Below are 19570 nucleotides of genomic sequence, written 5' to 3'. Positions count from 1 at the left end.
GGTCAAATCAACAAAAGTTACATAAAGGTCACAGTGTTGCTCCTGGCACTTTTCCTGAAGTTGACGTGCTGAAAAGACCATATCTACTGTTCCACGTTTAGCACGGAAACCACACTGGCTTTCGGGTAAGAGTCCTTGCTCAAGGTGATGTAAAAGGCGATTCAGCAAGAGACGAGACAATGTCTTCTTGCCTGCAGTGGACAGAAGGGAGATGCCTCGATGGTTGTCACAAGATTGGCGATTTCCTTTCCTCTTGTATATGTGAATTATGCTGGCATCTTTCATCTGTTGTGGAACCTGTTCCTTTGTCCACATATATTGGAATAGTTTGGTCACCGTTTGCATCAGAACAGGGCCGCCAGCTTTATATACCTCAGCAGGTATAGCATCATTTCCGGGTGCTTTTCCACAAGAAAGTTGTTTTACTGCTCTCCTAACTTCATCTCCACTTGGAAGAACATCAAGCTCCTTGTTGATTTCTGCCTGGGGCAGGCGAGCAATAGCCTCATCATTGATATTGGCAGGGCAATTAAGAATATTATTAAAGTGCTCAGCCCACCGTTCCAGAATTTGTTTCCTTTCTGTCAGCAGATTAGTTCCATCTGCGTTAAGCAGAGATGAAGAGCTTGATCATTGGGGTCCATATACAGCTTTGAGCGCATCGTAGAAGCGTTTCTGGTCATGGGTATCTGCATAGCCCTAAATTTCGTCGGCCTTCTTGCTAAACCAGATATCCTGCATCTCGCGTAGCTTGATTTGTACCTTTCTTTTTATGTTGGTAAAGGCACCTTTCTTAGCTAACGACGTGGGGTCATTTTGATACACCTTATACCGCTGATGTTTCTCTTCTACGAGTGTCTTTATTTCCTCGTCGTTTTCATCGAACCAGTCTTGATTATTTCTGGCTGCTAATCCGAGATGCTCCAGAGCAGTATTATAAACAGCATCTCTCAGGATTGTCCACTGTTCCTCAACGCCAATCTCCTCTGACTGTAGTATATTTAACAGTCTGCCATCAAGGTCATTGGCAAATTCCCTTGCAATTCTTTTATTTTGCAGCTTATAGACATTCAACCTCTTTGTCGTTTTCTGCCCTTGGGGTCCCTTCGCAGGCAGGATGTGGAGCCTGCACTTGGACACAATGAGGCGATGGTCAGTCCAGCAGTCTGCACCGTACATGGCCCTCGTCACTCTAAAGTCCATCTCATCCCTTTTCCTGGCAATGATATAATCAATGAGATGCCAATGCCTCGAGTGTGGGTGCATCCATGGTGTCTTCTTTCGTGTGGGTAAGCGGAATAGGGTGTTGGTGATGACAAGGTCATGTGTGGCACACATCTTGAGGAGCAGCAGGCCATTACTGTCACACTTGCCAGTGCCGTGTCTCCCAATGACCCCTTCCCAGTTTTGATGGTCTGTTCCCACTCTGGCATTAAAGTCTCCAAGTATAATGAGCTTGTCTGCCTGTGGGATTACTGAAATAAGTGTGTCAAGTTCATCGTAGAACTTATCTTTAATGTCATCTGGATTAGTCATCGTGGGGGCATAGGCACTGATCAGAGTCGCGTGTTTCTTGTTTGTAAGTGGGAGCTGAAATGTCATCAGACGGTCGTTGATGCCCTCCGGAAGCCTGGTAAGTTTACGAGCAAGATGAGTTTTGATAGCTAAGATATAAGCACAGACTGATCGCTCCTCGACCGGGCTACAGACATACATGATATAATATATGGTGGCACTATACAGTATATATATGCATTGTATGATGTCCTGCAGCCAGGCTCAGGAGTGATCAGCCTATAATCCTGTATACAGCTGTCTGCTGTTATTGCTGCAGCTTTTCTTATACACAGATCAGGCCACGCTGGAGCTGATGACCCCACTGACAGCGCGACCAGATCTGTGTCAAGCTTCAAGCTGCGCAATAAATCTCACCCTGCCTCAGCTCGACTGCAGATACCACAAGGCAAGATCCGACCCTGCCAGCGACCTCCAGCCCCGGCCCCCTGCTCTGCTGGCTGACCTCATCACAGGAGCTCCTCTCATCCAGGCGGCTCACAGGTGACGTCCACCCTTCCATCATGTGTGTCTGCAATCCTGGGATGGCTGGCCTGCACTTGTACAACTATATGGTACAGTACAGTGCCGGGAGGCCTACAACTTCTGCACAGGGACCTGCACAGCGCCCCCTGCTTGTGTACATGATCACGCAGCAGAAATGAAATCAGCAGGGCAAAGGGAGGGGGCAGCACAGAACAGCACAGAGCCGCCCAAACCCCTCCCCCCCCCCCATCCTGCTGGTTTCATCAGTGCAGCGTGATTCTGTGCGCACGGCAAGCTAATGCTGCCTAACGTGCACACTGAAAAGGGAGGTGACTGAGCAGCCCATTAGAAGGACCGGCCTTTCTGGCATTTGCCAGAAGTGCCCGATGGCCAGGCCGGCCCTGCATGACCCTAAAAATGACACCATCGCCTAGTTTGCCCAATCTGCAATGGGGTGCAAAAGTCTTTGGAGATCCATGGCTTGTTCATTTTGATGAAAGTTTTGGCGGTCTGTACTTTCAGGGAACAGCTGGATGCGTTTATCCATCAGGACACCACCAGCAGCGCTGAAGACACGATCTGGGAGAACGCTAGCTGCCGGGCATGACAAAACATCCAATGGTGTGACAGGCGAGCTCAGGCCACTCTTCCATTTTTGAAGACCAAAATGCAAAAGGGTCCAAAATCCCCCTGATGGCATTGGTATTGAGCTCTAGATACTCCTGCACCATCCTCTCCAGTCATTCACAATATGTCAGACTTGTACTTTGTTCTGCTGGTTCATGGGCTGGTCAAAAAATGTGTAAAACGACTCACTGAAATTGCTTATCCCACTTACACTGCTGCTGTTGTTATTTTTGTGATGGCAACTTGACGTTTCCGGGGTTGGACATCTAGAACTGGGGTGCACACTGTGTGCCTCACTGCTGTCTTGGGGAAAACCACTCTTAAGATCGTCTACAAGCGTGCTTCGATACTCCAGCATTTGCGCATCCCTTTCCGGGGGGAAGATTATGTGATATGTCTTTAGCCCAAAACATTGATATATAGAGACCTGATTAATTATAATAATTACAATCTTTTGTACATTATCTTCCAGCTTGGAACAAAAAAAAAAATCACATTTTTTTTAACGGATCGTGGAAAAAAGTATACTTTTGCTAAGTGTCCAGGAATGTACGGATGACAGTTGGTAACGCTAATGTGGATAGGTTAAATTACTGGAATTTGTTGTGGATTCTCCTGCAAATATGAGTCGCCCGCCAGGGCAGTGGGGTACTCGGTACCAGGTCCGGTCGCAATTAAAGGGGATGTCATGGTGACTGCGACCAGGTCTGTGGCTCTGGGTGCCCAAATAAAGGGGAAAGGTCTTTTAAGGGGATTTGAAATAAAGTTTGTGTTCATGACGCCACCTGTGGTGTTCAGTCAGTGTGGACTGATGCTGCTTAAAGGGGTCCTCTGGGGTGATGTTATGGCAGTTACATGGTATAACTTCCCACAAGTGAAGTAGGTCCCCAGGGCTCCAGTGTATAGATGAGGATGGTGAGTGGCGCAGTAAAGAACGGAGGACACAGGTTTGCAGTCTCTTTACCTGAAGGCTTCAGGCAGCCGCAGTCCAGAGCACCAGATAACAGGTACAGGCAGGATCCGTCCGACTTGGAACTAGTGCGGTGATGTAGTCCCTTGCTGCCTATGGCTTCTGACAAGCTCCTCACAATTCTCTCTGTCCTCCATGAAGGTTAGGATACAAACCCGTATGACAGGTGGCTCGAGCCTTTTTATAGGGTCTCTATCACGACCCGGTCTCTATGTGCCACTGTGCCTCCTGGGTATTAGGGCAGACAGGTGATGTGTAATCCAGCTGTCCTGCCGGTTTTTGCTGTGCCTCCTAGAGTCCGACACAACTTTGGTCTTCTGGCTACCGGAATCTGCGTTCGGCCAGGGAGGTAGCCCAAATTCTTCTATGCTCCACTGGTGTCTCTCTCCTGTGCTTCGTTCTCCTGCACTCTCACTAAACACTGTTCTTCTTTCCGTATCTATCTAGGAGCTGCAGCACCTCTGTCTACACAGCCCCTTCAGTCCTTCTGACACTCACTGTCTGACTGCTCTCTTCTCTGTCCTCCTGACAGACTACTCACTGACTTCTCCTCCAGCCAGAATATATCTGTAGGGAAGTCCCCTTAAAACCGGGTTCAGAGCTCCCCCTTCTGTCCTGGGGTGTGAACATGTTGTGTGCTTTGTGTTTATCTGGTGAAAGAGATCTTCCTTCGCTTCCAAGCCTGACATCACTCTCCCCGTGAGGAAAGCAATGCCACTGTGACACCCAGGACCCTGGGGTGTCACAAATACACTAAAGTCACGATTCATCAAGACTGTCAATTTTCTTGACGATCATGATGTATTAGGGGCTTAATGTATTAAGGGGCTATGGTGGAGTTAGAAGCTCCTGATCAATTCTGCGCCATGACATAAATCTTACTCCAGTTAGAGAGTGGAGTAAGATTTCTGAAGGAACGCCACAGCTCATCATGAATTAGACAAACTGTGGTATCGCGCATCCACCCCAGCTTCGCCCAAGAACTGGCATAAAAACGCCCAAAGTTTTCAAAGCAATTTATGCCATAACTGTGGAGAACATGCTTTCCAGAATCAGGGCCAATGTGTATCATCAGAAAAGCAGTCGGACCCTCACTGACCCTGAGAATGGTGGCCTCACTCCTCAGTTGGTACAGAGCGGTTGCTGCGCTTGCATTCATTGTGGATGGGACTTCCGGAGACTTCTGAGCCCCTTTCTCAGGATCGGTGGCAGTCAGAATGATCAGACCCATGCTGATCACAAAGTTGTCTCCTAGCCTGTATGGGAATAACCCTATAAATAAGTGCAGCCGACAAAAAGATTTCTCAATACACTTTTTTTTAATTTTCCTACAAGTGTATGCCGTGGACTTGTTGACAGTTTATTTTGTTGTGATAGTTTAGTATTCTAGAAACAAGCAAAATCTTTATATCTTCTTGTTTAATGACCGCATATATCATAATCTTTCTACATGCCTATTACTGCTATTTCCATGGTGCCCAGCTATTGATCTCACCATTCTTACTACTGTCCATTGCCAACATCAAAGATGGCCGCATTGGGATGGCCCGTACTATCGGTCACGTGGTGAGCCTGACGTCATCTCTGCGCCGAGCAGGAAGTGAGTGCGGGCAGCACATTGTGCAGGAGGCTGAGAGCGGGGATAGTGCGGAGGGGATAGTGCGGAGGGGATAGTGCGGAGAGGATAGTGCGGAAGAGATAGTGCGGAGGAGGTAGTGCGGAAGAGATAGTGCGGAGGAGGTAGTGCGGAAGAGATAGTGCGGAGGAGGTAGTGCGGAAGAGATAGTGCGGAGGAGGTAGTGCGGAAGAGATAGTGCGGAGGAGGTAGTGCGGAAGAGATAGTGCGGAGGAGGTAGTGCGGAAGAGATAGTGCGGAGGAGGTAGTGCGGAAGAGATAGTGCGGAGGAGGTAGTGCGGAAGAGATAGTGCGGAGGAGGTAGTGCGGAGCCATGTCGGAGACCCAGGTGCAGCCATGTTCCACGGCGACAGAGTCGGGCAGGACCGTGTCCCTCCCCCAGAAGCGCTATTACCGGCAGAGAGCCCACTCCAACCCCATGGCTGATCACACCTTCCAGTAGTAAGTGCTCTGTGGAGGCCATAGAAGTAGTGAGCACCCTACACAGAGGGGTCCTGACCTGCCACCTATGGGGGCCGTGTGGTGGGTGACATGAGCCCCACCTCAGACCCTCCCGTGTTTTGGGCTTTGTTATTCTGTGTATGGGACTAATGCTCTGTCCCCGATGCTCCAGCTCAGCACCGTTACCGCTCAGACCGAACTTACACAGTTTGTTTCCTTTTTAAGTCATGAAAAAACCTCGGAAGTTTGTTAAAAAGACGAAAAATAAGTCTCCGTTTTCTGAGCCCCGGAATGTTATGGTTTTTTTTATTTCCGAAGAGAGCTGCCCATTATATTAATACCATTCTGGGATACCTACAACTGTTTGATTTCTTTATATTGAATTTTTTTTAGTGCGGTGACCGAAAAGTCAGAACTCTGGCATCTTGCCTTTTTTTCCACTTTGCAGCATTTACCGTACAAGTTAATGTTGTATTTGTATAGATATACTGCCGCAGAAATATCACATTTCTGTATTTTTAGTGATCGCTTGGGTGTTCATACAATGTGACACAGTGTATAGTGGAAATCACGGTCTCCTATAAAGCTCGGCCCGTGACCTTCACGAGAAACGCAGGGCGGCCGTAGCAGGAGGACACCACCCCTGTCTATAATGATGCTCACAGTTTTTTTTTTTTCCCCCTTTATCTTACAGTCCTGTTAGACCTGAAGAAATGGATTGGTCGCAATATTATCCCGAGTATTTCAAGCCTCCATCCTTAGACAGTTCTCATGATGATGTTAAGGACTTGGCGGAGGTGAAGGAGCAACAATATGCTGTTGAATTTGCCGATATTGGCTGTGGGTATGGTGGATTACTAGGTACGGTTATAATTTAGTTACCTTTACCATTTTGTGAAATCCTTAGTAATGTAAAGAGAATCCGTCACCAGGTTTTTGCTATCCTAGCTGAGAGCAGCATGATGGAGAGGCAGAGACCCTGATTCCAGCGATGTGTCCCTTACTGTGCTTCTTTTTATAATTTTGATAAAATCCCTGTTTTCTCTATTGCAGATCTAGCCGTTCTCTGAATGCTGAGCTCTGTACATCCCCCCCCACACCACCGATTGGCTGCTTTCTGTGTATACTGGGCATAGGTATTAAGCTGCCAATCAGTGGTGGTGGCGGGGGTCATACAGAGCTCATGAATATGGAGGACTACATGGCAGCAGGCTTACTAGTCCTCTAATGACAAACTCCTGCTGATAAAGTAGTGATTGAACAAAACTACAACAAGCAGCCCAGTAAGTGATGCATCGCTGAAATCAGGGTCTCTGGCTCTACATTATGCTGCGCTCAGATTAGATGGCCAAAACCTGGTGACAGATTTCCAAATGTTTGTGATTTATCTGAAGGCTGTGTGAGTGAAGCCAGCGCTGATTCGCCGCAGGGATCACGTGATGTAACATTACATCAGTATTTGTAAGGCAAAACCAGGAGTGGGTGATAAATGCAGAAGTGGTGCATATGTTTCTATAATACTTTTCCTCTAATTGTTCCTCTCCTGTTTTGGCTTACAAATACTGAGGTAAAATACTGACCAAATACTGAACGTGTGCACGTGGCCTGAGTGTTAGTATTTTACTGGGGGCAAACATATGGGATGAGAAGAATCTGTACGCGTAGTGGACAACCCCTTTAATGAAGTAGATTAGGTCAGCAGAACTGACTGATATTTCCATGACTTATCTCCTGACGCCATTAGCACAGTGCAGTTGGATAAGGAGCGTTGTCATTGGGGAAAGCAATTGGCATAGTGGACTGATGCCATCATTTTCTACAGGCGACTCTTGTGATGGGAGAATGGCTGCTACTAGTGATGAGCGAGTATATTCGTTGCTCGGGTTTTCCAGAGCACGCTCGGGTGACCTCCGAGTATTTGTAACTGCTCAGAGATTTAGTTTTCATCATGGCAGCTGAATGATTTACAGCTGATAGCCAGCTTGATTACATGTGGGGATTCCCTAGCAACCGGGCAACCCCCACATGTACTCAGCCTGGCTAACAGATGTAAATCATTCCGCTGCCGTGATGAAAACTAAATCTCCGAACACTAACAAATACTCGAGCAATGGGTGCACTCGTTCATCACTAGCTGCTACCTATAGAGACAAATGTAAGTATTCCATGCACTCCAGTAAGGCTCTATGATGTGCTGCCAGATGCAGGCATTAACCCATGAGTGGGGATAAACAAGTGCACGAGTTTGCAGGCAACTGTCATGCCTGTGTCAGAGGCTGCACACCGTCGCGCTGCATCTTATGCAGAAGGTCTCAGCCGCTTGCTTTGCAGACTTCTTTCTTGTCCTTCTGACTCTAGGACCCAGGGGCAGCCCTGCACCGCCTCTATTTGACACACCTGGACCTGGGTGTTTATAACTCCGAGCTTGCTGCTGGGAGTTGCCGGTGATATTTCAACTTCCATTTCCCTATTGAGGCTTGGAGCTATAGCAGTCGGCTATCTTCCTCTGTGGTGTTTGGAGGACGTCTGTATTACATCTGAGTCTTCTCAAGTGTTCACCTTTGTTTGTGTATCCCATCTGTCTTTAGTGGTAGTGGGGATTGACTAGTGTTATCCTGTCCTTACCTATGCAGGTCTTATCACCAGGGTAAGGCAGGGGTTAGGTATCCTGCTCGGCGATAGGTACGGAACCTATATAGGGATGCTTAGGGCAGATATGGTGACGTTGGATCTGCCTAGGAGTCTCCACTCTTCCCTTCCCTAGTGTTGGGTTCCCTTTGTGTTGAACTTAGTCTGTCCTAGACTGTGCGTGACAGTAACAGCACATTGTCCTCATTTCCTCCTCTCGGGTGACTTATTACTGTCACAAGCAGCAGCCACTCCATCTGCCACTACCTTACATAGCTAGAGGTATGCAGAGACCTTTCCTAACTTTTCATTTCAGAAATCTATTGGTGATTTTATGGGTCATATGATGGGCTTTGTGAATTTAAATGGAATCTGGCAGCAGATTTTTGCTTCCACATCTGAGACCAACATAATGTAGGCAGAGAGAAGCTGAATCCCACCAGGTATCACTTAGATTACTGGGTGCAGTCCTTCTGACTCAGTTTGTATATTTAGAATGAAGCGGAGCTGAGAAAGCTAACCCTGCCCACAGCAGTGCTGCCCCCTCACACCAGGCTCTATGTACAATGTCCATAGACAGTGGGCTGCTTATCACGGGGCGTTGCAGGAATTATGTAGTCCAGCAATGTTAATCTCTTAGTGATAAATCCTTCACAGTTAGTAAACTACAGCATTTTGACAAGTGACATCCCTGAATTGTGTTTCGGCCTCTATCTCCTGCTGCCTTCAGATTACATAGCAAAAACCTACTGACAGTCACTTTAAAGATAATGCCATCATAAAGTGCCAGCCTTCCCACACACCAGTTTGTGACATTTCTTGTAGATCTGCCCCAGTCAACTCTTAAAGGGATTTTCCCACAAACAAAAGTTCATTTTATTCAGTAGATGTCGATATGAAAATATGGTGCACTATAGAATCATAGAATATTAAATTTGGAAGGGACCTCCAGGGTCATCGTTTCCAACCCCCTGCTCAATGCAGGATTCACTAAACCATCTCAGACAGATGTCTGTCCGGCCTCTGAAGACTTCCATTGAAGGAGAACTCGCCACCTCTCGTGGCAGTCTGTTCCACTCATTGATCACCCTCATTCTGAAAAAGTTTTTTCTAATATCTAATGTGTATCTTCTCCCGTTCAGTTTCATTCCGCTGCTTCCCGTGAAATGAGAATAAGGATGATCCCTCTACAGTGTACAGCCCTTCAAATATTTGTAGACTATTAAGACTCCTCTGTTTTCTTCTGCAATATAAACATTCCCAGAACTTCTGACCGTTCCTCAAAGGACATTCTTTGCAGTAGGAAGTGATTAATAAAAAAATGTCCCTGTGCTGAGCTAATCTTATAAACGTGCCCCTGCTGTGTACTGTGTAATGGCCGTGTCTGACCGTGCAGGAACCTGGTCTGATCATACCACAGCTCCTGGGCAGAGGAGGAAGCAGAAGAGGATACAGACAGGACAGTACAGGATCACAGCTGCTGCTTTCTGTGAGATAAAGTCTTTCCCTTCATGTTTTTATGTTTTGTCTCAGACAGAATCAGTTGACATCCCGTGCTGTAATATCTGTATACTCTTTTGTATAAGATGTATAATCAGATCATGATTTTTTTTTTTAAATCTTATCCAATAGTGGAAATTATTACTATTTCAAGATCTAGTGAATAAAATGAACTTTTGTTTGTGGGAAAACCCCCTCTAAGTATCTTTGATATAAAATGGAAGCGTTCAGTCCCCAGATCTTAACTTGCCACCCAGACAAATTCTCATTTTTGTGCTTTTGCTTTTCTCTCCCCTTCGAAGAACCACCACAGGATGGTGTCTGGTCCGATGTGTGGATCCAGATCGCATTCAGTTTTGCCCCAGTGCCTTCAAAACGCCACTCGATGGAAGTGGATGATGTCTCCAACATCATCCATAAAGTGCTTGTTGTCTCGCGCCTGCGCTGGTGTGCCTCATTCTGCCCTAGTGAACAGTCCGGAAGCTGGTGACCTACAAGTAAAGCCTGCTGATTACATGACTTTGCGCTGCTGCTCTGACTCATCTGCGCAGGTGTGAGACTTCATGCACTATGTGGATGACGTAGCAGACATCATCCACTTCCATCCAGATAGGAGAAGTGTTTGAAGAGACCCCGATAGTGATCTGGATTCGCCCATCAGATCGGACCACACAGTTTGCATGCACTGCTGGACATGAATAAAGCACTTTTTTGGAAGTACGCACCTCGGAGGAATTAAAGGAGTTGTAGGAACCCAACTTACATGACTTTAAGGCTGCCGTCACACTAGCAGTATTTGGTCAGTATTTTACATCAGTATTTGCAAGCCAAAACCAGGAGTGGAACAAATAGAGGAAAAGTATAATAGAAACATATGCACCACTTCTGCATTTATCACCCACTCCTGGTTTTGGCTGAGAAATACTGATGTAAAATACTGACCAAATACTGCTAGTGTGATGGCAGCCTAAAGGTGATGGGCTTCATTTATAAGGCAAAAAATTGACGGGTTCCATTTAATTTTTTTTCTTATCGTCCTTACAGGGGAATATTAACCTGCTTGTATTTGTGTTTCATAGGAGGACTAATATGATAATTCGGACCATTTTAAATGTTTAAACAGCGTGCTCCGGTCACTGCTGTTACAGGCGGATGCCGGCTAATATGGGGAAAATAAGTATTTAATCCCATTGGACGTACTATCCCGTCAAGGTGACCTGAGACTTAATTCCCAGTGACAGGATAGTACGTCCAGCGCGATCAGCTGCGCTCACGGGGGAAGCGCGGCCGGGTGTCAGCGGACTATCGCAGCTAACATCCGGCACTATGTGCCAGGAGCGGTCACGGACCGCTCCCGACACATTAACCCCTGGCATACTGCGATCAAACATGATCGCAGTGTTCCGGCGGTATAGGGAAGCATCGCGCAGGGAGGGGGCTCCCTGCGGGCTTCCCTGAGACCCTCGGAGCAGCGCGATGTGATCGTGTTGCTCTGCGGGACTCCTACCTTCCTCTCCCTACAGGCTCCGGATCCAAAATGGCCGTGGGGCTGCATCCGGGTCCTGCAGAGAGGTGACTTCACAACGCATGCTCAGAGCAGGCGCCGGGAAGCCTCCCTATGTGCACGTCAAATCGCTGATCTGACACAGTGCATAGCAAAGTGTCAGATCAGCGATCTGTCACTTACTGTGATGTCCCCCCCTGGGGAAAAGTAAAAAAAAAAATTCCTGAATAAATAAAAAAAAAAAATATTGTTCCAATAAATACACTCCTGTATTTAAACAAAAAAAACAATAAAAGTACACATATTTAGTATCGCCGCGTCCGTAATGACCCGACCTATAAAACTGTCCCACTAGTTAACCCCTTCAATGAACACCGTAAAAAAAAAAAAGATGCAAAAAACAATGCTTTATTCTCTTACCGCCGAACAAAAAGTGGAATAGCACGCGATCAAAAATCCGGATATAAATAACCATGGTACTGATGAAAACGTCATCTTGTCCCGCAAAAAACGAGCCGCCATACAGCATCATCAGCAAAAAAATAAAAAAGTTGTAGTCCTCAGAATAAAGCGATGCAAAAATAATTATTTTTTTCTGTAAAATAGTTTTTATCGTATAAAAGCGCCATAACATAAAAAAATGATTTAAATGAGGGACCGCTGTAATCGTACTGACCCAAAGAATAACCCCCCCCAAAAGAAGAAAAAAAAAAAAAAAAAAGAAATTCATGAATAGCTGGTTTCTGGTCATACTGCCTCACAAAAACCGGAATAAAAAGTGATCAAAAAATGTCATGTGCCTGAAAATGTTACCAATAAAAACGTCAACTCGTCCCGCAAAAAACAAGACCTCACATGACTCAGTGGACCAAAATATGGAAAAATTATAGGTCTCAAAATGTGGTAACGCCAAAAAATATTTTTTGCAATAAAAAGCGTCTCTTAGTGTGTGACGGCTGCCAATCGTAAAAATCCGCTAAAAAACCAGCTATAAAAGTAAATCAATCCCCCCCCTTCATCACCCCCTTCGTTAGGGAAAAATTTTAAAAAATTTTAAAAAAAATGCATTTCCATTTTCCCATTCGGGCTAGGGTTTGGATTACATTTACGGTTGGGGTTAGGGGTGTGGTTGGGATTAGGGTTAGGGGTGTGTCTGGGTTAGAGGTGTGGTTAGGGTTACTGTTGGGATTAGGGTTAGGGGTGTGTTTGGATTAGGGTTTCAGTTATAATTTGGGGGTTTCCACTGTTTAGGCACATCAGGGCTCACTAAACGCGACATGGCGTCCGATCTCAATTCCAGCCAATTCTGCGTTGAAAAAGTAAAACAGTGCTCCTTCCCTTCCGAGCTCTCCCGTGAGCCCAAACAGGTGTTTACCCCAACATATGGGGTATCGGCGTACTCGGGACAAATTTGACAACTTTCGGGGTCCAATTTCTCTTGCTAACCTTGGGAAAATAAAAATTTGGGGGGCTAAAGAACTATTTTTGTAGGAAAAAATGATTTTATTTTCACGACTCTGCGTTATAAACTGTAGTGAAATACTTGGGGGTTCAAAGTTCTCACAACACATCTAGATAAGTTCCTTGGGGGGTCTTGGTTCCAATATGGGGTCACTTCTGGAGGGGTTTCCACTGTTTAGGTACATCAGGGGCTCTGCAAATGCAACGTGATGCCTGCAGACCAATCCATCTAAATCTGCATTCCAAATTGCGCTCCTTTCCTTCCGAGCTCTGCCATGCGCCCAAACGGTGGTTCCCCCCCACATATGGGGTATCAGTGTACTCAGGACAAATTAGACAACAACTTTTTGGGTCCAATTTCTCCTGTTACCCTTGGGAAAATACAAAACTGGGGGCTAAAAAATAATTTTTGTGGAAAAAAAAAAAGAATTTTTATTTTCACGGCATCATAAACTGTAGTGAAACACTTGGGGGTTCAAAGCTCTCACAACACATCTAGATAAGATCCTTAGGGGGTCTACTTTCCAAAATGGTGTCACTTGGGGGGGTTTCAATGTTTAGGCACATCAGGGGTTCTTCAAATGCAACATGGCGTCCCTCTTAATTCCAGCCAATTTTGCATTGAAAAGTCAAACGGCGCTCCTTCCCTTCCGAGCTCTGCCATGCACCCAAACAGTGGTCTACCCCCACATATGGGGTATCAGCGTACTCAGAACAAATTGCACAACAACTTTTGCGGTACAATTTCTTCTAGTACCCTTGGGAAAATAAAAAATTGGGGGCGAAAAGTTCATTTTTGTGAAAAAATATGATTTTTTATTTTTACGGCTCTACATTATAAGCTTCTGTGAATCATTTTTTGGGTCAACGTGCTCACCACACATCTAGATAAGTTCCTTAGGGGGTCTACTTTCCAAAATGGTGTCACTTGTGGGGGGGTTTCAATGTTTAGGCACATCAGTGGCTCTCCAAAAGCAACATGGCATCCCTCTCAATTCCAGCCAATTTTGCATTGAAAAGTCCCTTCCGAGCTCTGCCATGCGTCCATACAGTGGTTTACCCCCACATATGGGGTATCGGGGTACTCAGGACAAACTGTACAACAACTTTTAGGGTCCATTTTTCTCCTGTTACCCTTGGTAAAATAAAAACAGATTGGAGCTGAAGTAAATTTTTTGTGAAAAAAAATTAAATGTTCATTTTTTTTTTTTAAACATTCCAAAAATTCCTGTGAAGCACCAGAAGGGTTAATAAACTGCTTGAATGTGGTTTTGAGCACATTGAGGGGTGCAGTTTTTAGAATGGTGTCACACTTGGTTATTTTCTATTATATAGAGTTAGACCCCTCAAAATGACTTCAAATGTGATGTGGCCCCTAAAAAAAAAAAAAAAAAAAAAAAAAAAGGTGTTGTAAAAATTAGAAATTGCTGGTCAACTCTTAACCCTTATAACTCCCTAACAAAAAAGAAAATGTTTCCAAAATTGTGCTGATGTAAAGTAGACATGTGGGAAATGTTACTTATTAAGTATTTTGTGTGACATAACTCTGTGATTTAAGACCATAAAAATTTAAAGTTGGAAAATTACGACATTTTCTAAATTTTCGCCAAATTTCCGTTTTTTTTCACAAATAAACGCAGGTAATATCAAATAAATGTTACCACTATCATGAAGTACAATATGTCATGAGAAAACAATGTCAGAATCACCGGGATCCGTTGAAGCGTTCCAGAGTTATAACCTCATAAAGGGACAGTGGTCAGAAATGTAAAAATTTGCAAACCACCCTCGGGGCTTAAGGGGTTAATACATTGCTGATTTTGCAAGTTTTCCCACCTACAGAGAATGAAGAGGTCTGTAATTTTTATCGTAGGTACACTTCCACTGTGAGACAGAATCTAAAAATAAAAAAACGGAAATCACATTGTATGAGTTTTAAATAATTGTATTGCGTTTTATTGCATGAAACAAGTATTTGATCACCTACCAACCAGCAAGAATTTTGGCTCTCACAGATTTGTTAGTTTCTCTTTAAGGCCAGGATCACACATACGCGAGATACGGCCGAGTCTCGCAGGTGAAAACCCAGCTCTGACGCCGGTACTTGGGAGCAGAGCATGCAGCTCCATGTATTGCTGTGCGGCTGCACGCTCCGCTCTTGAGTGCTGGCGCCAGAGCTGGGTTTTCACCTGCGAGACTCGGCTGTATCTCGCATATGTGTGATTCCGGCCTAAGGCTATGTCTCCACGTTCAGGATTCCCTGCGCTTTGGATGCAGCGGATACCCTGCTCCGCCCAAAACGCTGCCCCCTTTTTTTACGCGCGGTGATTCAGCATGTGTTCATTGAACACACTTGGAATCACCGCATCATAGTCATAGACTGTTTTATTTATCTTGCGGAGACGGAGCGTCTCCGCAAGATAAATAGACATGCTGCGGTCTATAAAGACGCGCCACATGTCCGGTTACGCAGGCCCTGCATGCATAGTGGAAATGGGATTTCATAAAATCCCCTCCACTATGCTGTAAAATTTGGACGCTGCGGCTGTATGCAGCGTCCAATCCGCAGCAAATCCTGAAGGTTTCGTGACCGTGGAAACATAGCCCAAGAAGCGCTCCTGCTTTGCACTCATTACTCGTATTAATTGCACCTGTTTGAGCTTGTTACATCTATAAAAGACACCTGTCCACACAATCAATCACACTCCAACCTCTCGACCATGTCCAAGACCAAAGAGCTGTCTAAGGACACCAGGGACAAAATTTTAGACCTGCTCAAAGCTGGGATGGGCTACAGGACAATAGGCAAGTAGCTGGGTGAGAAGGCAACATGGGTCGGGGGCTCCATGCAAAATCTCTCCTTGTTGGGTAAGGATGATTCTGAGAAAGGTCAGGAATCATCCCAGAACTACACGGGAGGACCTGGTCAATGACCCGAAGAGAGCTGGGACCACAGTCTCAAACATTACACCATCATGGATTAATATCCTGCAGGGTGCGCAAGGTGTCCCTGCACACTCCAGGACATGTCTAGGCCTGTTTGAAGATCACCAATGATCATCTTAATGACCCAGAGGAGGTATGGGAGAAGGTCATGTGGTCAGATGAGACCAAAATAGAACTTTTTGGTATCCGCTCCACTTGCTATGTTTGGAGGAAAAGTATGAGTACAACCCCAAGAGCACTGTCTCAACCGTGAAGCATGGTGGGGTAAACCTCATACTTTGGAGATGCTTTTCTGCAAAGGGGACAGGATGACTGCACAGTATTGAAGGGAGGATGGATGGGGTCAAGTAGCACGAGATTTTAGCCAACAACCTCTTTCCCTCATTAAGAGAATTGAAGATGGCTTGTGTCTGGGTTTTCCCGCATGAAAATGACCCAAAAAACACAGCCAGAGCGAATGAGTGGAGGTAAGAAGCATTTCAAGATCCCGTAGTGGCGCAGCCAGTGTCAAGACCTGAACCCAATAGAAAATCTTTGGAGGGAACTGAAACTCAAGTGTTGCCCAGCGACAGCCCCGAAACCTGAAAGATCTGGAGAACATCTGTATGGAGGAGTGGGACAATATCCCAGCTGCAGTGTGGGCAAACTTGGTCAAGAAATACTGGAAACATCTGATCTCTGTAATTGCAAACAAAGGTTTCTGTACCAAATATTAGGTTCTGTTTTAATTTTTTATCAAATACTTATTTCATGCAATAAAATTCAAATTATGTAAAAAATCATACAATATGATTTTCTTTTTTTTATAGATTTTGTCTCTCACAGTTGAAGTGTACCTATGATAAAAATTACAGACCTTTCCATTCTTTGTAGGTGGGAAAAATTGCAAAATCGACAGTGTATCACATATTTATTTTTCCCCTCTGTATGTAATTTGCTGGGCTTAATGTAGGTTCAGCTCGAGTCCGCTCCATAGATGGGAACTTGACATAAGATGTACTATTAAATTTTATATCGGGAAAGGGTTTATCCTATAAAGCCTTTTTGGAAAGAGGTAGAATGGTCCGTTTAGAACAGGACAGTAGTTCCATCTGATTTGCAGCAGCTTTAAAAAGCTATTCTATTCTCATGGTCGTTATGCCTGCAAAACTATTCCAGCACCTAGTGGAATATGTCACAATGTATTAACATGTTATTTAAAGTGAATCTGTTAGGCTGGTTTCACATTTGCGGTTGTGTCCGCAGCATTTGTGCCGCAATTTCCACATGCGTCGTGTATTCCTATCTTTAACATTAGGGACGCAGGTGTCTGCGTTTTGCCGCGTTTGACGACGCATGTGTCGTTTCGTCGTCTGCGGCTTGGCGCGGTAAACGCTACATGTAGTAACTTTAGAGGCGTCAATTTGCCACCTAGAAACGTATTCGGTTGTTAGCGCAAGGAATGCGGCAAAAAAACACATTACTGTCTATGGGAACGCATGCGTACACATGTCTTTGCGTATGCATGCATTTGATGCGCTTGTGTACTTCGGACTGCGCATGTTCAGGAACTGATTTAGACATGCCCATTAAAGACACACCCTCCTGGAAACCTCAAACGCATGCGCATAAAAAGTGCAAGCACATGTAAAAACGCATGCAAACGCTGCGTTTTTTTTTTTTTACCATCATGTGTAAGCTGATGCCGATAAAAAAAAACTGCGTTATCAGACGTTTGCATGCGTTTTTGCATGCATTTGCGGTTACGGACGATACGCTGCGGACTTAACCGCAAATGTGAAACTAGCCTTAGTAGGATCAACCGTCTATGGTCTTGTAGGTCATAGGAAGCTGAATAAAATAATACCTTGATATCTGTGATCCGACGTCTTATTCCAAAGAAATCAAAGTTTTTCTTAATGTGTAAATGAGCTGTTAAGATCTATGGGCCGGACACTGATCTCCCTGAGAATCTGCCTCCAGAGATTAATTTAAATGAAAGGAGGTGTTACCAGTGTGACATGGGGTGCATCTGCAAGGGTTAATTTCTTCTGTCAATCCATCGCTCAAACTGTTATAGGTTATAAAGTGAGCATATATCACACCTCCACACAGTTTACACACCTCGGCTTCACAACACTCTGCTACCACTCCTCTGCTACCACTCCTCAAACACCTGGGGTGATGAGTCCCTGAAATATGCTTCTGTCTGACAATCAAAAAAGGCCACGCAGTCTCTGAAAGGCTTTGGATCCTTTAGAGCATTTAATGATCAAACGTATTAAAATGTTAAACTTTAATATAAAAAGTACAATGCTTACAAGAAAAGGTAAAAGATAAAAATAAAATGACACACAAATATGCAAAAAGTTACTAAATAAAAAAGGAATTAACAAAAAATACTTAAACATTTCTGTCTATAGTTATCCTTCTGTTTCCTTGAGGGAAGGAGAAATAAATTCTGGATCACAACCAACACATGCCGACCCACACATACCTGGACCCCTTGAAGCGTGTTTAACTCTCAAGGAGTTGGCCTTTAATGTGTTTTCTGTGGATAACTGAATCATAATCTCATTAATGCTGGATTTCTATATCTCTGCTTGATTTGCAGTTGCGTTGTCTCCATTGTTTCCAAATACACTCATGCTTGGATTGGAGATACGTGTCAAAGTATCAGACTATGTACAAGACAGGATCAAGTCCTTAAGAGCTTGCCATCCTGGCCAGTACCAAAATATTGCCTGTATTAGGAGTAACGCTATGAAATACCTGCCCAACTTCTTCAGGAAAGCACAGGTAGGTTCTATATCATAGCCTATTTTAGTATGATGAAACCTTGCTACTGAGCTTCAAAAATGACTAAGTATACTACATGGACAAAAGCATTGGGATGCGCCGCTTAACCCCTTCATGATGGAGCCCTTTTTCTTTTTTTTTTACATTTCTGGTTTTCACTCCCCTTCTTCCCAGAGCCATAACTTTTTGTATTTTTCGGTCAATATGGCCATGTGAGGGCTCGTTTTTTGTGGGACGAGTTGTACTTTTGAACAACACCATTAGTTTTACCATACTATGTACTCAAAAATGAAAAAATAATTCCAAGTGCGGTGAAATTGCCAAAAAAAAGTGCAATTCCACAACTGGTTTTTGGATTTTTTTTTTTTTTTCCCCTACCATGTTCACCAAATGCTAAAACTGACCAGCCATTATGGTTATTATTTAAGTGGTGAAAAAAAAATCCAGAGTTTGTTTAAAAAAAATAAAATAAATTGTGTCATTTTCCGATACCCGTAGCGTCTCCATTTTTCGGGATCTGGGGTTGGGTGAGGGCTTATTTTTTGCGTGCCGAGCTGAGGTTTTTAGTGATACTAATTTGGTGAGGAAACAATATTGTGATCGCCCATTATTGCATTTTAATGCAATGTTGCGGTGACCAAAAAAAAATATTTAATTCTGGGGTTTACTTTTTTTTTCCGCTACATCGATTACCTATTGGATTAATTCTTTTTATAGCTTAATTGATCTGGCGATTCTGAACGCGGCAATACCAAATACGTGTATTTTTTTCTTTATTATTTTATTTTGAATGGGGCGAAAGGGGGGTGATTTGAACTTTTACATATTTTTTTAATATTTTTAAAACTTTTTTTTTTTTTTACTTTTTTGCCTGCTTAAATAGTCTTCATGGGAGACTAGAAGCTGCAGTTGTCCGATCGCCTCTGCTACACACAGGTGATGATCAGATCATTTGCTATGAGCGCCGACCACCGAGTGACGCTCATAGCAATCCGGCTATGACAACCATAAAGGTCTGCTGGAGACCTCTGGTTGTCAT

General features: G+C 44.5%; 1 protein-coding gene across 2 annotated transcripts in view; it reads left to right on the top strand.

Moving 5' to 3' along the window:
* METTL1 (methyltransferase 1, tRNA methylguanosine) overlaps window positions 1-19570 on the top strand; it is a 67279-nt gene that overhangs the window by 30270 nt on the left and 17439 nt on the right. Inside the window, exons 1-3 of one of the 2 annotated variants that reach the window (XM_069758604.1) lie at window positions 5246-5714; window positions 6409-6575; window positions 18347-18531. In XM_069758604.1, the coding sequence (XP_069614705.1) occupies window positions 5587-5714; window positions 6409-6575; window positions 18347-18531 (480 nt within the window). In that variant the 5' untranslated portion in view covers window positions 5246-5586. Of the gene's footprint in view, window positions 1-5245; window positions 5715-6408; window positions 6576-18346; window positions 18532-19570 lie in introns of those variants that run through there. The other variant, XM_069758605.1, reaches the window with a different exon arrangement.

Source organism: Ranitomeya imitator, chromosome 3 (genome assembly GCF_032444005.1).
Source record: "Ranitomeya imitator isolate aRanImi1 chromosome 3, aRanImi1.pri, whole genome shotgun sequence".
Lineage (NCBI taxonomy): Eukaryota > Metazoa > Chordata > Amphibia > Anura > Dendrobatidae > Ranitomeya > Ranitomeya imitator.
The sequence above is the reverse complement of the archived record's forward strand: the minus strand, read 5'-3'. Positions and strand labels throughout refer to the sequence as shown.